The 18797-nt window shown below is 43.9% G+C and overlaps 1 protein-coding gene across 9 annotated transcripts in view; it reads left to right on the forward strand.

Moving 5' to 3' along the window:
• syne2a (spectrin repeat containing, nuclear envelope 2a) overlaps positions 1-18797 on the forward strand; it is a 250928-nt gene that overhangs the window by 212087 nt on the left and 20044 nt on the right. For all 9 annotated transcript variants that reach the window (XM_014145109.2, XM_014145105.2, XM_014145104.2 and 6 more), the window contains 3 exons: positions 606-761; positions 7208-7366; positions 9872-10038. In XM_014145109.2, the coding sequence (XP_014000584.2) occupies positions 606-761; positions 7208-7366; positions 9872-10038 (482 nt within the window). The remainder of the gene's footprint in view (positions 1-605; positions 762-7207; positions 7367-9871; positions 10039-18797) is intronic.

The raw sequence follows: 18797 nt of genomic DNA on the forward strand, positions 1-18797 counted from the left end.
CGGATCAAAAGTACTGCATTATATAAGGAATAGGGCCCCATTTGGGACACGCACTAAGATACGAGGAGAGACATGGTATTTTTTTCTTGTCTCTAATACACCTTCTTCGGCTTTCTTAGCACACACATTTGCTTGTTTGGGTTTGTAATTTCATCACTGCAGCTATGGAAAATCATTGCTGTGTTGGGTATCACTCCTGTCATGCCAGTGAAAGTTGTTTGAGTTTGAATTTGACGGGGGAAAGTGAATTGATTGAGGGTTTTTTTCAGGCACTCACAGAGGGGCCAGAGTTACCAACAGGTTTTGGGGGCTCCCATTATCCTGCCACCCACTGAGTCCCACTATTATGAGTTTCCTACACTCCTCCCTGTTTCCCCCTTGCCCCCCTCTCCCTTCCCCCCTTCACTTCCCTCCTCTCCCCTCCCAGTTATCCCCTTGCTCCCCTCCCCCCTCCCTTAATCCTGCGGGTTTGAGAGAAAGAGAGAGAGACACACATACAGAGAGAGAGAAACACACACGTACTCGACTAGTATGCACTTACTACAGCGCCGGGGTGCCTGACCGGTCAGTGGTGTGTGTGTTGTGTACGTGTGTGTGTTATGCAGGAAAACGAGGCCTCTCTGGAGTTGTGGGCTGGTGGAATGAAGGAGTTGTCCACCATGAAGACGGATCTGTCCCAGTACATCTTGGCCGGGGATGCTACCCTACTACAAGGACAGGTGGAGCAGCTGCACTGCCAGTGGGAGGAACTCTGTCTAAAGGTGAGAGGGGCATGGATGGAGAGAGGGAGAGAGAGAGAGAGAGAGATGTAGGGAAAGAGAAATAAGATGTAAGAGTCTGTCTGTCAGTGTGTGTGTTAGAGAGAGAGGAAGACTGATTTTATTTGAGAGAGAGTGAAAGTGGAAGAGAGGGAGGGAAGGGAGATATATAAAATAGAGTAGTCACTAGCTATGTTTTGGCCACACAAAAGGCTCCTCCACTACTGGGGCTTTGACCGGTGAATGTGTGTCCAGTGAGTGGAGACACACACAAAACACACTCATTCATGGCAGTGCAACAAGAGAATAGGAGCAGAATGGAATTGAGGGAAAAACTGACATGTGGCTGAATGGAATGCCACTACTGGCCAGCAAAAATACATTCGATACTTGCATTCCCCCAAAATATTACTAGAAAATGTAATGTGTTTCTATTTCTGCTTAAGATTTAAGAGTTTGACATTACATAGTGTTGAACATTTGACATTTCCAGTGCGCCCTTTTAATATCTCCTCAATAGTTATTTGCACATACTGTGTTTCAGGGGTTGAGGTTCTGAATGCCTCTGTAAGAGACATTAGTATTTGTGCCCTCATGTGGTATAATATTTTACTAATGATGTACAGTACATCTTTGTCAGTGAGAGAAAGATTTACCATTTTTTTGGGGGGGATTTAGTTTGATTGTTTTGAGACCTAATTGGGTCCTGATACAAGCACATGGGTGGTTTGAACGCTGTGGTCAAACGGTCATTCACAGTTCTGTTGGGGTTTGCAACTGAATTTGTCTATTACTGATTGTAAGACGAAATGACCGCAGCACATGAGTGATTTGAATGCCTCTGTTGGAGTTTGTAACTGAATTTGTCCGTTACTAACTGTAAGTTAAATTACCATGCAGACTAGTTGTAACAATGGCGAATAGAGGTGTTTAGCTCTTTAGCTGAGCAGAGGTCAGTATTCGAAGCTACAGTTACATCTCCCTTTAAATCAAAAACAAACACAGCATTTTTTGTATAAATGCCTGTTAATGTTTTTTCTGATGACTAACTTGTTGTTGTGCATTAGTCCTTGTTGTTGGAGCAACAATGGTGCCCTCATGGTTCCAGTGACTGCCCTAACTTGCAACTTGTTAGGGAAATTGTTGAAACTGGTGCACTTGTAGGGACACAGAGCTGGCAGCAGCCATTAGTTATCCTTAGAAGATAGTGTTGCATTGCTATTATAAATAGGCTCAAGTGATAGTTCATTCATTTTACATATTTAGACATTTGTTTCCTTACCTTGAAAGCAGTCTATGGGCAAGGAGTGACTTCAATCCACACTTTGGTTTTGTTTTACAATCCACTACAATAAGCAATATTAGCATTTTGAGATCAATTTCCGTATCTCCCCCTTTAGCATGTATTACATTTAATGCCGAAATCATTAAAAAAGATATTCAACCATTTCATTGAGTAATGCAATATTTTTAAGATGATAAGATGAGAGATGATTTGGTTTTGAAATGTAATACATCCTACACGGTGGAGATTTACATGGGGAATGGGTATTACATTAATAATTCAAAAACATGTGAGTAATGAAGCTATCTTTCAAATTGTGAATATTTAGCTGATATGAAGTTTTGGTACTGTATATCTACAGTATATTTTTGCCCATTACAGGTTTTCTGAAGTTGGGGATGTGCATATCATGCTTGTATGCTTCATAGAACCACAATGGAGCCCTTATATGACAGTGTGTCCCACATGACAGTGTCTCCACAACACATGGCGCTGTCCCCAGAAGGCTAACAGGTTGCAGGTGGAGCCAGTCACTGGAATGGCTGAGGGACAGATGGCCAGCCAGGGCTGTGGCCTGCCTGTGTTTCAGGAGACAGCCCCTGTCCCCTATTGTTGTGGTGGCAACGCAATTCCTCACAGGGCATGACAGGTCACAATAGAAACCGCTCCTAATGGAATATGAGAGAAAGAGCCACGCTCATGAAAAAAAAACACTATCAACAGACAGTGAAATATTGGCAACCAAATGAACCAATGCCTGCCAGTTAAGCTCTTTGACCTCAAAACAATCAACATCCCCTCCTTTGTGGAGTAATGGGAATATAATTTACACATTAAGCTGTCATTAGGAAAATGGACCATATTAATTTTATGTTAAAAAAAGCTTGACTGTCTTGAGGCCTCGCTCAATTTATTTGATTATGGGGAGTCCCCCAGGGTTCTTGCATTTGCATTGCCTTATAGTGAACTGGTAAACACAAGGGTGGGGATCAATTCCATTTCAACTCAGTCAATACACAATGTACACTGAAATGTATTTTCCTTGTTGCTTTTCAATGTACAATGAAATGTGTCAGAGGTCCACTTTTCTGGAACAAGCCAACTGGTAGAACTAGATTATTCACAGAATGGAATGGGCAGCAGGGAGGTTTTATCGCAAGCACTTTTGGGTCTGTACAATTTTGCATTAGTAGCCAAAAGCACTCTTAAAGTAGCCCCCTTACCGATAGGCATTGATAGCATGGGAGCTGTAGAATACAGCCGAAAACCTTGCTCGCCTAGTGATACAAAACCAATCCACTTGGATTGGCATTTTCAAAGTCCTTTGGCACTTCAGGGTATTATTTATGGGCTACTTTCAACGGACCTGCATTGTATGGTGTTATCTTTTCAATTAGACTCCTCCTCACTCACAGTTTTTAACGGAGATGCAGGTATTCAGTTTAATAATAACGAACATGGAGCGATACAAAACAAGAGAAGCGTCTGGACATGAAAACAGAAGCACGGACACGTGTGGCTCAGTTGGTAGAGCATGGTGTTTGCAACGCCAGGGTTGTGGGTTCGATTCCCACGGGGGACCAGTACGGAGACAAAAATGTATGAGATGTATGAAATGTATGCATTCACTACTGTAAGTCGCTCTGGATAAGAACGTCTGCTAAATGACTAAAATGTAAATACTGCCTGATGAGCGAGGATACAGAGTGCTAGATAAAGGGGAAGTAATCAAGGTGGTGATGAAGTCCATGTGTGCATCATGATGATGGGGCGCAGGTGTCCGTAATGATGGGTTGCCAGGACCGGTGGTTAGAAAACCGGTGGCGTCACGCACCAGAGTGGGAGTAGGTGTGACAGTACCCCCCCCGATGAACTACTACTACCACTGCCGGACGAAGCTGGTCCAGGAGGGTAGCTCCGAGGGTGAGGAGCGGGCCAGACGGGGAAGGTGGAAATCTAGAATGTCGTCCACCGGGACCCAACGCTGCTCCTCTGGACTGTACCCCTCCCAGTCCACCAGGTACTGGAGCCAACACCCCTCCTGACTCCCAATGTCGTGGGGGATGGCATCCACCAAGGGACCAGAAACCACTGGCCTGAGGAAGAAAACATGAAAAGAGGGTGAGATCCAGTAGTTAGGGGGGAGCTGTAATCTATATGTCACCTTGTTGATCCTCTGGAGGACCTTTAACAGCCCCACGAACTGGGGGCTCAGACTTCTTACAGGGCAGTGTGAGAGGTTCCTGGTGGAGAGCCAGACACGATCACCAAGATGGAACACAGGACCCTAACTGTGGTGGTGATCCACATGTTCCTTCTGACGGTGCGCTGGATCCTCATGTGGGCATTGTTCCAAAACCTTTCTGCGTGTCTGAACCACTCATCCGCTTCGGTCTGGCTCGGGGTCCATGGTGCCAGGGCTGGCTGATATCCCAGAACACATTGGAAGGGAGTCAGCCCAATGGAGGAGTGATGCAATGGAGGATTTCTGAGCGTACTCTGCCCAGAGAAGGAATCAGGCCCCCTGCCCGTCCTGGCAGTGACTCCTCAGGAACCTCCCCAGAACCTGGTTCATCCTCTCAAACCTGTTAGACTGAGGCCGGTACCCGGAAGTGAGGCTGACTGTGACACCCAGCTTCTCCATGAAGGCTTTCCATACCCATGACGTGAATTGGGGGCCACGGTCGAAGACAATGTCCTCAGGAAGGCCATCGTGCTGGAAGACCTGCTGGAACAGTGCCTCAGCGACTGGGAGAGTGGTAGGAAGACCAGAGGGATAAAAACGGCAGGATTTAGAGAATCTGTCCACAACAACCGTAATAGTGGTGAAACCATCAGACAGAGGGAGATCAGGAACGAAATCTATGGACAGATGGGACCAAGGCCGCTGAGGCACAGGAAGGGGAAGGAGTTTCCCTGCTGGAGTGTGCCGGGGAGATTTTGTTTGGGCACATATGGAGCATGAATTTACCTAACGGGTGACGTCCTGTGCTAAGGTGGGCCACCTGTACTTCACAGAGATGGATGAAATAGTGAGGGTAATACCTGGGTGTCGAGCAGCGAAGGATGTGTATGCCCAGGTCAAGAGCCGACCCCACACCTCCGTGGGACGTAGATGCGCTCAGGAGGGCAGGTAGCAGGCACGGGTTCCCTCTCCAGAGCCTGGCGGCTGTCCACATTTACGTCACAAAACACGGGGCCAATGATATGGGAGGACGGAATGGTGGCCTGGAGGGCACTCACAGGACTCTCAACCGACGTGGAACCACAAGGTAAGGGAAAGCAGGTCTTCTGACATCCGGGTGCCAATGCAGTAATTTTAATCCTCGACCAGGAGATGGTGATGATGTTGGAGCCACGGGAGGCCGAGGATGACTTTGTGTATGGGAGCTGTGGTGATGAGGAAGGGAAGGCTTTCCCGGTGCAAGGGTCCCACAGTGAGGGTGAGTGGTGCTGTGATGTGTGTGATAGTGCTGAATCCCAATGGTAGTTTATCCAAGGCTTGGACTGGAAAAGGAGAGGAGAGCAGATACGAGGTAATGTTCAGGGAGGAGAGAAGGGCCTGGTCGATAAAATTCCCTGCGGCACCGGAGTCCACTAGTGCCGTAGAGACAACACCTGAGGGACAGCCCACCAGTGAAATGGAAACCAGGAAGGGTTTGGCGGAAAATGATGAAGAAATACTCACGCCTACCCTGGGAGACGAATGATCACGGGGCCGTCCCTCTGCCCCAGTAGACTTTGGGTTGGGACGCCCCGGACACTGCAGGATCTGGTGCCCGAAGAAGGTTGTCCAGGCTGATGGCGATCGATGTGTGCGTCCAAGGAAAGGTTATTGTCCCGGCACGCCAACTCCGTCTGGACCTCCTTGCGCAGTCCTCTTCGGAATAGGGTGCGTAGCGCCGGCTTATTCCATCCGCTGGAGGCTGCCACAGTCCGGAAGATGAGGGTGTACTCCGCAGCAGTCTGGGCACCACCCCCCGGGCAGCAGGGAAATTACTGTGGCAACCTTGGACTTCTCGTTGGCGAAATAGAGGGAGCACTGGAGTAGGAAGTCACAGCATTTGGATGGAGTCACGTCATATTTGTCCGAGAGGAACAGTTGGGCATCACTGACCAAGGTGGACTGCTGTGTAGGATGGGGGACTGGCTTGCTGGGACGAGCCAGTCCCAGCGAGCCAGTGGTGTCGTGGCAGTGGAGGACACGGAGGACCACGTCTATAGCCGCACCCAGTTGCGCCAGCTGATCGTGGTGTTGGAGTAGATGTCCCTGTTCATCGATTATCTGGTAGATGTCTTCCTCTTCTGCTGCTTCCATATTTTGAGGCAGTATTCTGTAACAGAGATGCAGGGAGTCAGGAAGCAGGTGCAGTTGGTGAGTTTAATAATAACGAACATGGAGCAATACTCCTGTGTAGGGAGGTGGTGATGAAGTCCAGGTGTGCATGATGATGGGGTGCAGGTGTGCGTAATGATGGTTGCCAAGACCGGTGGTTAGTAAACCGCTGACGGGAGTAGCAGGAGCGGGAGTAGGCGTGACACAGTTAGTTGACAGTGCCTGTTTTTGTGTTAAATGTGGCCAACTTCTCAGGATTTTCTGTTATGGTCTGGGTGTTGAAGTAACTTGACAAAATATAGCATTTTGGACCTGAGGTCTGTTTTTTGTCAATCAGAATAACATTACTGAAGGTATTATTTAACTTAAACTTCAGTTAATGCTGTTAAAGTGGCTAAAATGATTCATTAAAATTGAGGTGGCCCTACAGTTCCAGACTGGAGGGGCAAGACCTAGCTTGAGTGCCAGTCTGTTTGTGCTATCATGTCAACTCCCTCATTGTCATGCCATGTTTGCAAATGATTAGGCGAAAGCACAAACAGATCTGGGACCAGGCTAGGAAAGACCCCCATCACAATGTTTTTTCCGCATCTGATTGTCAATCCCTTCCCCTGTTAGTCTATCAAGCAAAATCCAGTCCTCGAGGATCGCACTTTATGTAGGTTTCCATTCCTCCCTTAAACTCAATTGTAAAAGTGCGAAATCCAGCAGGTACTGGGAATTGAGTTTGACACCCTGTCAAGAAACCTAATACATGAATGCATGGTACATTCCAGTGTTCCACATGGGGCAACATATACTCACCCTCCCCCTCCCTTCTCTTTTCAGGTATCCCTACGCAGGCAGGAGATCGCCGACCGGCTCAGCGCCTGGACCATTTTCAACGACAAGAACAAGGAGCTGTGCGACTGGCTGACCCAGATGGAGAACAAGGTGTCGCACAGTGGAGACCTCAGCCTCGAGGAGATGGTGGAGAAACTGAAGAAGGTAAGAGGAAACTGAGGTACAGTGCACATTTTAGGACATATCCTCCGATGCCTTAAGTGTAAACCGTATATAAAATTGTCACTTACAATTGGCTACGTAGTGGCAAACATTTTTGGGAAAATGCTTTATGCTGGTTGAGTTGACCGGCAATGGGACAACGTAAAAAACGAATGCTAACATTGCCAATTTAGTTTTGTGTAATTGCTTTTTACAATGTAAAAAGGCACATAGAGGATGTTTTTGCTCCACTACAATCCTGGTCACAACCCATTCTTTCAAGTAAAAAATAACTGTCTTCTCAAACTGAAAGAAAGCATGTTTGGAATGCATACGCAGTTTACCTTACCTTGCAGACCATGCTGGGTCCATAGAATTATACACAGATGTAGGATCTTAATTTGATCACCCTGTTGCTGAAGAACTTTACTTTACTTGATTTTCCCTTCTGAAAAAAATGCATCAACTTCTACAAAAAGTTCAATTAAAGGATAATTACGCCACTTTATAAACAGTTATTATGCTGTTAGTAAATATGTACTACTGTAAGATTTGATACAAATGTTGATATTTTATCGTTATTGTTAGTCATACTGTGCGATTCATTGTTTTTGTCATTTTGAAGCTTCTGTATTGCCCTCGTCTACACCATACTACGATTCCCAGGGTGCATTTAATCTCCCATGATGCAATTCTAAGCATGCAGTTGCTGTAGCTTAGCTAGCTGGCTATATCAAGCCCAGACGAATCTTAGTCTAAGTACGTAGAGAGGTTGATTGTTAAGCAACAAAACCGAGGCCTGCTCAAATATGTGGTAAAACCGACAGGGTTGGCTTAGATTGTTGATAACATGTTAACTACAGTATATTTCATTCCCAATGTATTTTGAAAACATAACGTTGCACAATGAGTACTTGTGTCTCAAATATGTCATTACAGTTGTTGGTTAGCTAACACATTTTAGACATGTTATCATAGACATCAGTCAAAACAAGACATATTAAGAACAAGATCAAACAAGTTGAAACGAGCCACTTACGATTTACCACGTGACAGTTTCTTGTCATTGTTGCTATCTGGCCATCCAGAACAAAAACAACACACAGCCTTCTGCCCCTTTTTTTCTTGACGTTGCCAGCTAACCCTTTTATTGCTTATGGCACAACTTATGAGTGCATTTCACATTGCTTTTGGGTTGTAAATATATTATAATGCTTGCATGAATGTCATGCTGAATATATGTTCATATCAATAACCAGGTCGGCTAGTTGAGAACAAGTTCTCATTTACAACTGCGACCTGGCCAAGAATAAAGCAAAGCAGTTCGACACATACAACAACCCAGAGTTACACATGGAATAAACAAACATACAGTCAATAATACAGTAGAAAAAAGTCTATATAAAGTGTGTGCAAATGAGGTAAGATAAGGGAGGTAAGGCAATAAATAGGCCATGGTGGCAAAGTAATTACAATATACCAATTAAACACTGGAGTGAATGATGTGCAGAAGATGAATGTGCAAGTAGAGATACTGGGGTGCAAAGGAGCAAGATAAATAAATAAACACAGTATGGGGATGAGGTAGTTGGATGGGCTGTTTACAGATGGGCTATGTGCAGGTGCAGTGATCTGTGAGCTGCTCTGACAGCTGGTGCTTAAAGCTCGTGAGGGAGATATGAGTCTCCAGCTTCAGTGATTTAGGGCAGAATGGGTACATGAGGATTTGGCCAACCCCTTTCTTTCTGTACAGTACAACAATGGCCCTTTCTATTGAATTTAGCCTAGATAACACCTCCTTTTCTTTCTCATCATCGATGGTAGTCATTTAGTACACAGGGTGTGTTCATGTTTTTGATGTGGTGTGAGGGAAAAATAAATCAATTCAACGCTTTAAATAGAAAGTGATCTTTGTTTAGCAGCCCTTCTTCTTGTGGGCACCCCTTGATCAAAGCTTAAAGCAGAAGTTCATGATTTTATAACTTGATGTTAGCCACGTAAAATTATAATAATAATAATAATTTAATAGGATCTCTATGGTTAGCCACTATAAACTACAGCTAATTTTAGCCACCGCTAGCTAACAATCAATGGAAGCGATAGGGGCAGTCTTTTTTTTTTTTTTACAGCCTAATCACCTTTAAGTAACATCACACATATGGAGTTGATTTCAGTTGATTTAAGTTTGGCCATGACATTTAAAAAATTGCACAATTGCCTCAATTGTTTGAAAGCCCCCCAAAAATGATTTGGAGATACCTGAGTGAGTGGGTAGCCGAAAGAACGGGGGGTGGGCTTTGAGAAGAAGTTGTTAGCTAGGTCATCGATCCCCCCTATCTGTTGTAAATATGTATTTGAAATGCACTTGATGTAGCTGAAAGTACATAATTTTAAACATGTATTTGACCCAGGTTTGGTAGTCTGCTCCCTCTCCTTGAAAGCAAAAGACAGATTTCGGTGATCTGAAAAGAAAAGTATTAGTCTTCATCTTCATCTTCTTCTTCATAGGACTGTATGGAGGAGATCAACCTGTTCAGTGAGAACAAAAGCCACCTCAAGCAGCTGGGGGAGCAGCTGATGCTGGCCAGCGACCAGGCCAAGCAGGCCCAGCTCCACGGCACCTTGAGGGACGCCAGGGACCGCTGGCAGCACCTCTTCCACCACATTGAGGCCAGGTGAGGCTAGCACATTTAAAAACTGGGCTCAGGTTTTTTTTGTTATTGTTTTCCAATGACAGAGACAGTATGAAATGAAGGGGAGACGGAGAGAAGAGCCGGGATTCATACCCACACAGGCTACTGCTACTAGCGGAAGGTAGCCTAAGCGGTTAGAGTGTTGGTCCCGGAATGGAAAGGTTTCTAGTTTGAATCCCCTAGCCAACATGGTGAAAAATCTGTCTATGTGCCCTTGAGCAACGCTCCAGGTTTGCCGTTGATAATGACTCACCCTGGCTGTGACCCCACTCTCAGGGAACGTTGGGATATGCAAGAAACATATTTAGGACAAATATAAGCACCCACCAAATGATTGCTTCTATTACTAGGCCTACTACTACTGCTTCTACTACAATACTACCACCACTAGCACTACTACTACTTCTACTACTACCACAATCGTAAGGGTTACAGAAGCTGCAACAAGACAACAAGTGACTTCATATCCTTCCTTGTCTCAGTTTGGTGGGTGAAGCTTTATTTTATTCAACCGCCCATCTGTCTGCCAGGTCAGGTGCCACCGTGGCCGAATGTTGACAGTTGCTTTGTGCTCTTCAGGAGGCAATTCTTTTTTAAACAAAACAGTTTACAGGATTTATAAATGGTGCAGTGAAATGCTTGCGTGGTAGCTCCCTCAATATTGCAGTACAATAATCAATATCAATAATAAAAGGCCAAATGCAAAATAGAAAATATCAAGTCAAATAAAAAATATCAAGTAATTACAAGAAGGTAGTATGCAAAGTAGTAAATGATATGTATGATTATGAATGTGCATGTCAAGTATGACTGTATTTACAAACATAAATTGAATAGTGACTAGGTCGCGCAGTTAAATAAATAGTATAAATAGAGCAACAGCATTGACAGTGTGTGTGTGTGTGTGTGTGTGTGTGTGTGTGTGTGTGTGTGTGTGTGTGTGTGTGTGTGTGTGTGTGTGTGTGTGTGTGTGTGTGTGTGTGTGTGTGTGTGTGTGTGTGTGTGTGTGTGTGTGGTGTGTGTGTGTGTGTGTGTGTGCGCGCGCTTGTGTGTAAGGTTTTCATGTATGGAGAGTCAGTGTTGCAAATAGTTTCTGGCTGCAGATAGTCTTTAACATGTAAATAGTCTCTAAGCCTGTTGGTCTGAGACCCGATGCTCCGATACCACAGCGCGCAGCTTGTCTGGGTGACAGACACCACAGAGACAACGGATGGCACATTGTTCATAGGGAGTGCTGTGAGTGTTGTTCACAGTGGCAACATCGTTTAGCACTACGGCTAGTCAGCTTTTATGCTAACCGGATAACAGATGCTGACAGGGGGTCCAGGCTGTCGTTAGCGCCAGTAGGCTATAGTGCTGTTTCCTATTGTTTAGCCCCCACCACGTCACGGCTAATGTGGGGCGACAGAACCCCCACCCCCTTCTCCTCCCACTCCAACTTGCTTGGGTCCCCTCCACTCTTGGGCTGAAAAAGGGGAACTCGGAAGGCAGACGTAAGGCCATATGGTACAGTCCTAGACTTTTGAGGGGTGCCATACACGCTAAATCCCCTCTGATTCCAAGACTGTCCATCTGTCTGTGGGTACGCACTGTGGCTGGCTATGTAGACAGTAGATGATAATGAATATAACAAAAGTGAGTGTACAGCAGCTGCCAAGCTGAAGGAACATTGGTGAACTACAGGGTACAGTGTGAGTTACTATAAAGTTTATGCCATAGTGGGTCCTTGACTATTCTTTGGGGGTGGGCCATCATCACTCCTGACACCTATATGGGAAACAAAGGCTGAGTGTTGCTAGGTTGAAACAGGTATGACACGTGCCCAGGGGCCCTGACCTTCAGGTGTCCCCATTTGATTTTGTTAGTCACTTACTCAGATATCATATTATCATGTCATAAGTCATGGCAAAATGAGTAGAATTGCAGGAAATTATCTTTAAAACTGCAAAACAAAATTGTTCTGTAACGCAGACATTTCTTTACCTTACGTTAATACAATAATTTTCTGCGAACAGATCTCTCTAAGTATTAAATTATAGTTTTTAATCCGGGTGCTGAGTTAATGTGAGTTAATGTGTAGCGGCTAATTTATTGCTAATAGGCTGTGTTTGTAGATCGACTGAGGTGAATTAAGCTAAAGCTGGGGTCATTTTTGCTTGTTTTTGCTGTTTTCCAAACACCATTTTAGAGTTTTTAAATTGTATAGAAATGCAGTTAATGAGCTTCAACTTTAAAATGTCTTGACCTCCAGACCTCAATAAAACTCAGACCCTCGCTACGGCCCTGAGAGCATTGTTTGCTAAGCTAAAGGTTAAGCTTCGAGTAGCATGACATTGTTCTTGCTACCGGTCTATGGACAGGTTTGCGTGTTGTTGTGTTTTTACTTTGATGATTAAGGTTAGGGTTTGGGGAGGGTGAGCTGATCCTACATCTGTTCTTAATACATCTTGTACCCGGACCATTATAAGTTCTGGAAGTCACTCCTGCACTCTCAAAGTCTCAGGCGAGACGTGTGTGGTGACCATTGTTACTATATAACTGTAACCTCTATAGAGCCTTGTCTCCAAGCGACTTGAACCCCCTCCCCCCCCCCCATAGCGACGGTCACTTTGTTTACCTTGCTTTTTTCTCCCTTTCCCTTAATGTTCTCTCTCTCTCCATACCTCTTCACACGTTCTTTGTCCCTCTAGCCATCCTTCTCTTCCTATACACTGGCTCAGCATGGAGCCTTGCCCTGGGGCTCAGTGTCTTTTGTGTGGCCCAACTCTTTGTTGGGCTGTCAGATTTTGCGAGAGGTGTGGGAGGGAATGTGGGTCTCATGGTTTGTTTGGTATAGTTTTGATTAGTTTAGTTTAGTGTGGTTTACTCTAGTTTTGTTAGGTTTAGTTTTGTTTAGGCTCAGTTTGGTTTAGTTTGGTGCTTGGTTAAGTTTAGTTTGGTTTAGTTTTGTTACATGTATACTGTATATTAACAGTTTAAAGCTGAATTGCAATACAATACATATTAGTTGCACTGCTTCGAGCTGCACATTATTCTGGTCACCTCAATCAAAACCTCCTATTTTTTGGGCAGATAAAACCTGTTAAACAGTATAATGCATTGTCCTCATGATTCCTGTAATAAAAGTGTCTGCCCTGATGCTGTGCCTACCTGTTTCACAGAGGCCAGCTGCTGTAATGAGTGAGCCTCTCACGCTCTCTCTCCCCCTTTGTGTGCCCGTCGTGATTGTATAACATTTCGAAATGCAATGCAGGACAAAAAATACTTCGGAAGCAACTAGTTGTCTATATCAAAGAGAGGAGGGTCTCAGCTTTCTGTAGGTATAATTTTATTTCTCAACGATCATTATTGCACTCAAGGCACACTGTTTTACAAACAATATACCTGATGTCTTTGAAATACGAAGGGTACGAAATTGTGCATCAGCCGTCGTAAGTGCACTGATAGCAACGTTTTGTTAGGACATTACATTTACTATTATATTAATACATTAGCAGTAGATATTATATTTAGTTAGCTATCTAGCTAATGTGTTTTGAGGTGGTTCCTCAGGTGGTGAATTAGGTCTATATTTAAGTGATAATGCCTGAGAAGCCGGTGTTTAGAGGATATATTGGCATGGGCCGGCAAACCGTGCCAATATATCTGTAATGATTTTCGTTAGGAGAAGTATCGGAGTCAGGCACAGGACACAGGGATGAGTGCAAACAAAACGTGTTTACTCAAAACCATAATCCAACTTCTCCCACAGCAATAATACATGGTTGGGAGAAACACCTCCAACAACCACAAAACAGGAAACAATCACGGACAAGACAAACAGGAAAGCCAGAGGGTTAAATAATGAACATAATCAGGGAATATGAAACAGGTGTGTATAATTAAGACAAAACCAAACAAACAGGGAAACATCGGTCGGTGGTAACTAGTAAGCCGGTGACGTCGATCGCCAAACGCCGCCCGAACAAGGAGAGGGGCCGACTTCGGCGGAAGTCGTGACAATATCCTCCAAACACCGGCTTCATACAATGGGTTACAAACATATTCAAATAATGATTGACATATTTTCATTAAAAATGTTATTTTGAATCATTTATTCATACTATTTCATCCTTCCACAAGATATAGTCCCGACACAAATCTAGGGTTGCTACCCAAGCCGGCTGATCATTCGTTCTATCGGTTTGGTTGCCAGAGACGCGACCCAGTCGTTCAGTCTTTTGTTCATTATAAATGTTCCATTGCCATACTGGCTGGCAAAGTTCTTATCCATTGCTTGCTTGCTAGCCAACTACGTCGAACTTACAGTCATGTCAAACAGTGCAGCCAGAATAACAGCAAAGCAGCTGCATTTGTGTTTGTTGAAGCTGTTTTCTAGTGACATCTATTTGGATACATCCATAACAATGAGCTAATGATACACGATTTCGCCTGGCATAGAAAATGTGAACAAATTTGAACAATGAAACAATGTTGCAAATGCCAGAGAGACAGAGAGCAAGGTTTATACAAATCTCCGCTGTTGAAAACTAAATGTTAGTCTAAAAGAAATTTGAGATAATGTCTAAATACTTTTTATAGTGGAGATCAAGTTTATAAATTGCCTGGCCGGGCTGATGAGAGTGGATTGAACAGAGTAAATAGGATTGAACAGAGTAAATAGGCATTTTAAATTCATAGATTTAGCCGGTGGTAACTTGTGGAATTGACATCGGCTGGAATGCGGTTTTAACCAATCAGCATTCAGGATTAGACCCACCCGTTGTATAAATAATATTAGTGCACATAAAGATGAAGGCATATATCTCTGTTGAACAAAGAAATCAGAAAATTCTGGAGCCCTATTTTACCAGTAAAATAGAACAGAAATAGCCTAATTGTCGACACAAAATTAGGTTGCATATCAAAATATTTTGAATCATGCATTCCTGCTTGGACAAGTTAGATGTAACAACTTATTTATTGAATACCATCTCAGTAGTGTATTTCACTTCTTAATAAAGCATTGTGAATGACTTTATAAAATTATGACTAAAATGTAATCTATTGTGTGACGCTGCAGCAAAAACAATTGGGGGTTGCTACCAAATCATTGCCTGGTGCCACCAGGGGGAAAATGTTTGTCTGGAGACCTAATTTAGTATATATGTAGCATTTATGAGTATTTTCTGCTATATATGGAATGAGAAAGCCACGTTATAGACGTAACATTTTTGTTAGTTCATTTATGAGATACTGAATATTGACTTTCTCTTAAAGCAAAGATAAATGGCACACATGGTGCACGTACACACAAACACTTAAATGCATGCACACACACCCAGACAGACAGACAAACAGACACACTCACTTTCACTATTATCGAAAACTCTAGCTCTTCCCTCAAGTAGAAGACAGTATTGAGTGCTACCAGGGGGTTAGCAGAAGGATCAAACCTGCACACACTAGCTATTTTTCTCTAAAGAGCAGCTTTTTGTAATCAAATGTAGTCATGGCAACATTTTCTGTGTTCTGTGTTGCCCAGTTTCCATGGTGATCGTTGAAGGGCCAGGGGACACCTGGGAAAAAAGTGGGGGGGTGCAGGGTAATAGTAGCCTGGGTACGAGTCTCTTTAGCTAATCCACTCCCTGTACTCTATATCATGTGCCAAAGAGACTGGCCTTTCTGCCGTCTTCAAATATGAACATTCTATCATTTATGATCTTGATGAGAATGGAGGATTTGATCCTGATTCACTCACCCTCACAGCTATCCTCAAATCACGTTTATTATGCAAATATTGGAACTATAATTTTTTTCTCCACAGATCTCTTGGCATCCGTTTGCTAAGTAACTGTTTGTCTGTCCAGACGAAACCAGTCTGTCAAAAGTTGCTAGCTCACGTCTAAATTCCCCAACTAAATAGCTACATACTGCAATTCCAACCACAAAAAGTCTTAGTTTAGATTTTAAGCCTCAAAATACAACAACTTGCCGAGCTAACAGCTAAATGTTTCCGGTTCTGTGTTCGAGGCTCCACATGTTGTCATGGAAAATATTTATGTTATTTCCAACAACCATTGAGCAACTCCGCCTTAAATCCAGCACATATTGAACATTGAGATTGAAAAAATACTGGCCTTTCGGCAATGACAAGGAGTGGAACGTAAAGAGACTGGTACTCAGACTATGGTAGTAGTGGCTATAGGAGTGTATAGTTTACAATGCTATTTAAAAAATGTATAATTTAAGAACAAGTTAACTACTGACTTTCAGCATGCATAGAGGGAAGGACACTCAACTTGTACTGCACTGACTCCGATGACTTATGATTGGCTAAAATAAATGTATAATAAGATGATAGTTGGAGCTGTATTGTTAGTTTTCAGTGCAGCCTTTGATGTTATTGATCATAATTTGTTATTGAAAAAACTTGCTTGTTATGACTTTAAATCACCTGCCATCACATGGTTGGAGAGTTACATATCAAATAGAACTCAGAGACTGTTCTTCAATGGAAGCTTCTCTAACATCAGATATGTACACAGCGGTATCCCTCAGGGCAGTTGCCTTTTTTTCACACTTAACAGTTTCCTCTGTGTATCAAGAATGGTCCATCACCCAAAGGCATTATGTGCCAGTATAGAATTCAACCAATGTCAGATTGATGATCTAACGAAAGAGAACACGGTGCTGAAATGTACTGTTGGACTCTTTAAATAATGGCGCCGGAGAGGATGGCTGCCGTTTTATTGGCTCTTAACCAACCGTGCTATTTTTTTCACATTGTTTGTAACTTATTTTGTACATAATGTTGCTGCTACCGTCGCTTATGACCGCAAAGAGCTTCTGGACAGCGATTACTCACCTTGAATTGGATGAATAATTTTTCTTCAATGAGTTGGATGAGAGGGATTTATTCCAAACACTCGAATAGGCCCCCATCCCCATCATTTGCAGGAGAAAAAGATGGAGATTTCGCGGAAGGAGATAGGGGTTCCTTGTGAGGATCAGGCGATGAGTGGCTAGTCTGCCTTTACCATCCGTACTTTACATACAATTGCTGGAAAATAAATGGGACGAACTAAAAGCACGTATATCCTACCAAAGGGACATTAAAAACTGTAATATCTTATGTTTCACTGAGTTGTGGCTGAACGACGACATTAATAACATACAGCTGGCGGGTTATGTACTATCGGCAGGATAGAACAGCAGCCTCTGGTAAGACAAGGGGTGGGGGTCTATGTATATTTATAAACAACAGCTGGTGCACGATATCTAAAGAAGTCTCGATGTTTTGCTCGCCTGAGGTAGAGTATCTCATGATAAGCTGTAGACCACACTATCTACCTAGAGAGTTTTCATCTGTATTTTTCGTTGCTGTCGACATACCACCACAGACCGATGCTGGCACTAAGACCGCACTGTATACCACCATAAGCAAACAGGAAAATGCTCATCCAGAGGCGGCGCTCCTAGTGGCCAGGGACTTTAATGCAGGGAAAAAATCAGTTTTACCTCATTTCTATCAACATGTTAAATGTGCAACCAGAGGGAAAAAAAACTGTAGACCACCTTTACTCCACACACAGAGACGCGTACAAAGCTCTCCCTCGCCCTGCATTTGGCAAATCTTACCATAATTCTATCCTCCTGATTCCTGCTTACAAGCAAACATTAAAGCAGGAAGCACCAGTGACTCGGTCAATAAAAATGTGGTCATAAAAACGTGGTCAGATGAAGCAGATGCTAAACTACAGGACTGTTTTGCTAGCACAGACTGGAATATGGGGATTCTTCCGATGGCATTGAGGAGTACACCACATCAGTCACTGACTTCTTCAATAAGTGCATCGATGACATCATCTCCACAGTGACTGTACGTACATACCCTAACCAGAAGCCATGGATTACAGGCAATATCCGCACTGAGCTAAAGGGTAGAGCTGCCGATTTCAAGAAGTGGGACTCTAACCCAGAAGCTTATAAGAAATCCCGCTATGCCCTCTGACGAACCATCAAACAGGTAAAACGTCAATACAGGACTAAGATCGAATCGTACTACACCAGCTCCGATGCTCGTTGGATGTGGCAGGGCGCTTGCAAACTATTACAGACTACAAAGCGAAGCACAGCCGAGAGCTGCCCAGTGACACAAGCCTAACATATGAGCTAAATAACTTCTATGCTCACTTCGAGGCAAGTAACACTGAAACACTGAAACATGCATGAGAGCATCAGCTGTTCCGGACGACTGTGTGATCATGCTCTCCGCAGCCGATGTGAGTAAGACCTTTAAACAGGACAACATTCACAAGGCCACAGGGCCAGACGGATTACCAGGACGTGTACTCTGAGCATGCGCTGACCAACTGGCAAGTGTCTTCACTGACATTTTCAACCTCTCCCTGTCTGAGTCTGTAATACCAACATGTTTCAAGCAGACCACCATAGTCCCTGTGCCCAAGAACACTAAGGTAACCTGTCTAAGTGACTACCGACCCATAGCACTCACGTCTGTAGCCATGAAGTGCTTTGAAAGGCCACAGATGATGCAATCTCTATTGCACTCCACACTGCCCTTTCACACCTGGACAAAAAGAACACCTATATGAGAATGCTATGCATTGACTACAGCTCAGCGTTCAGCACCATAGTGCCCTCAAAGTTCATCACTAAGCTAAGGACCCTGGGACTAAACACCTCCCTCTGCAATTGGATCCTGGACTTCCTGACGGGCCGCCCCCTGGTGGTAAGGG

The sequence above is a fragment of the Salmo salar genome, chromosome ssa15 (genome assembly GCF_905237065.1).
Source record: "Salmo salar chromosome ssa15, Ssal_v3.1, whole genome shotgun sequence".
Classification (NCBI taxonomy): Eukaryota; Metazoa; Chordata; class Actinopteri; order Salmoniformes; family Salmonidae; genus Salmo; species Salmo salar.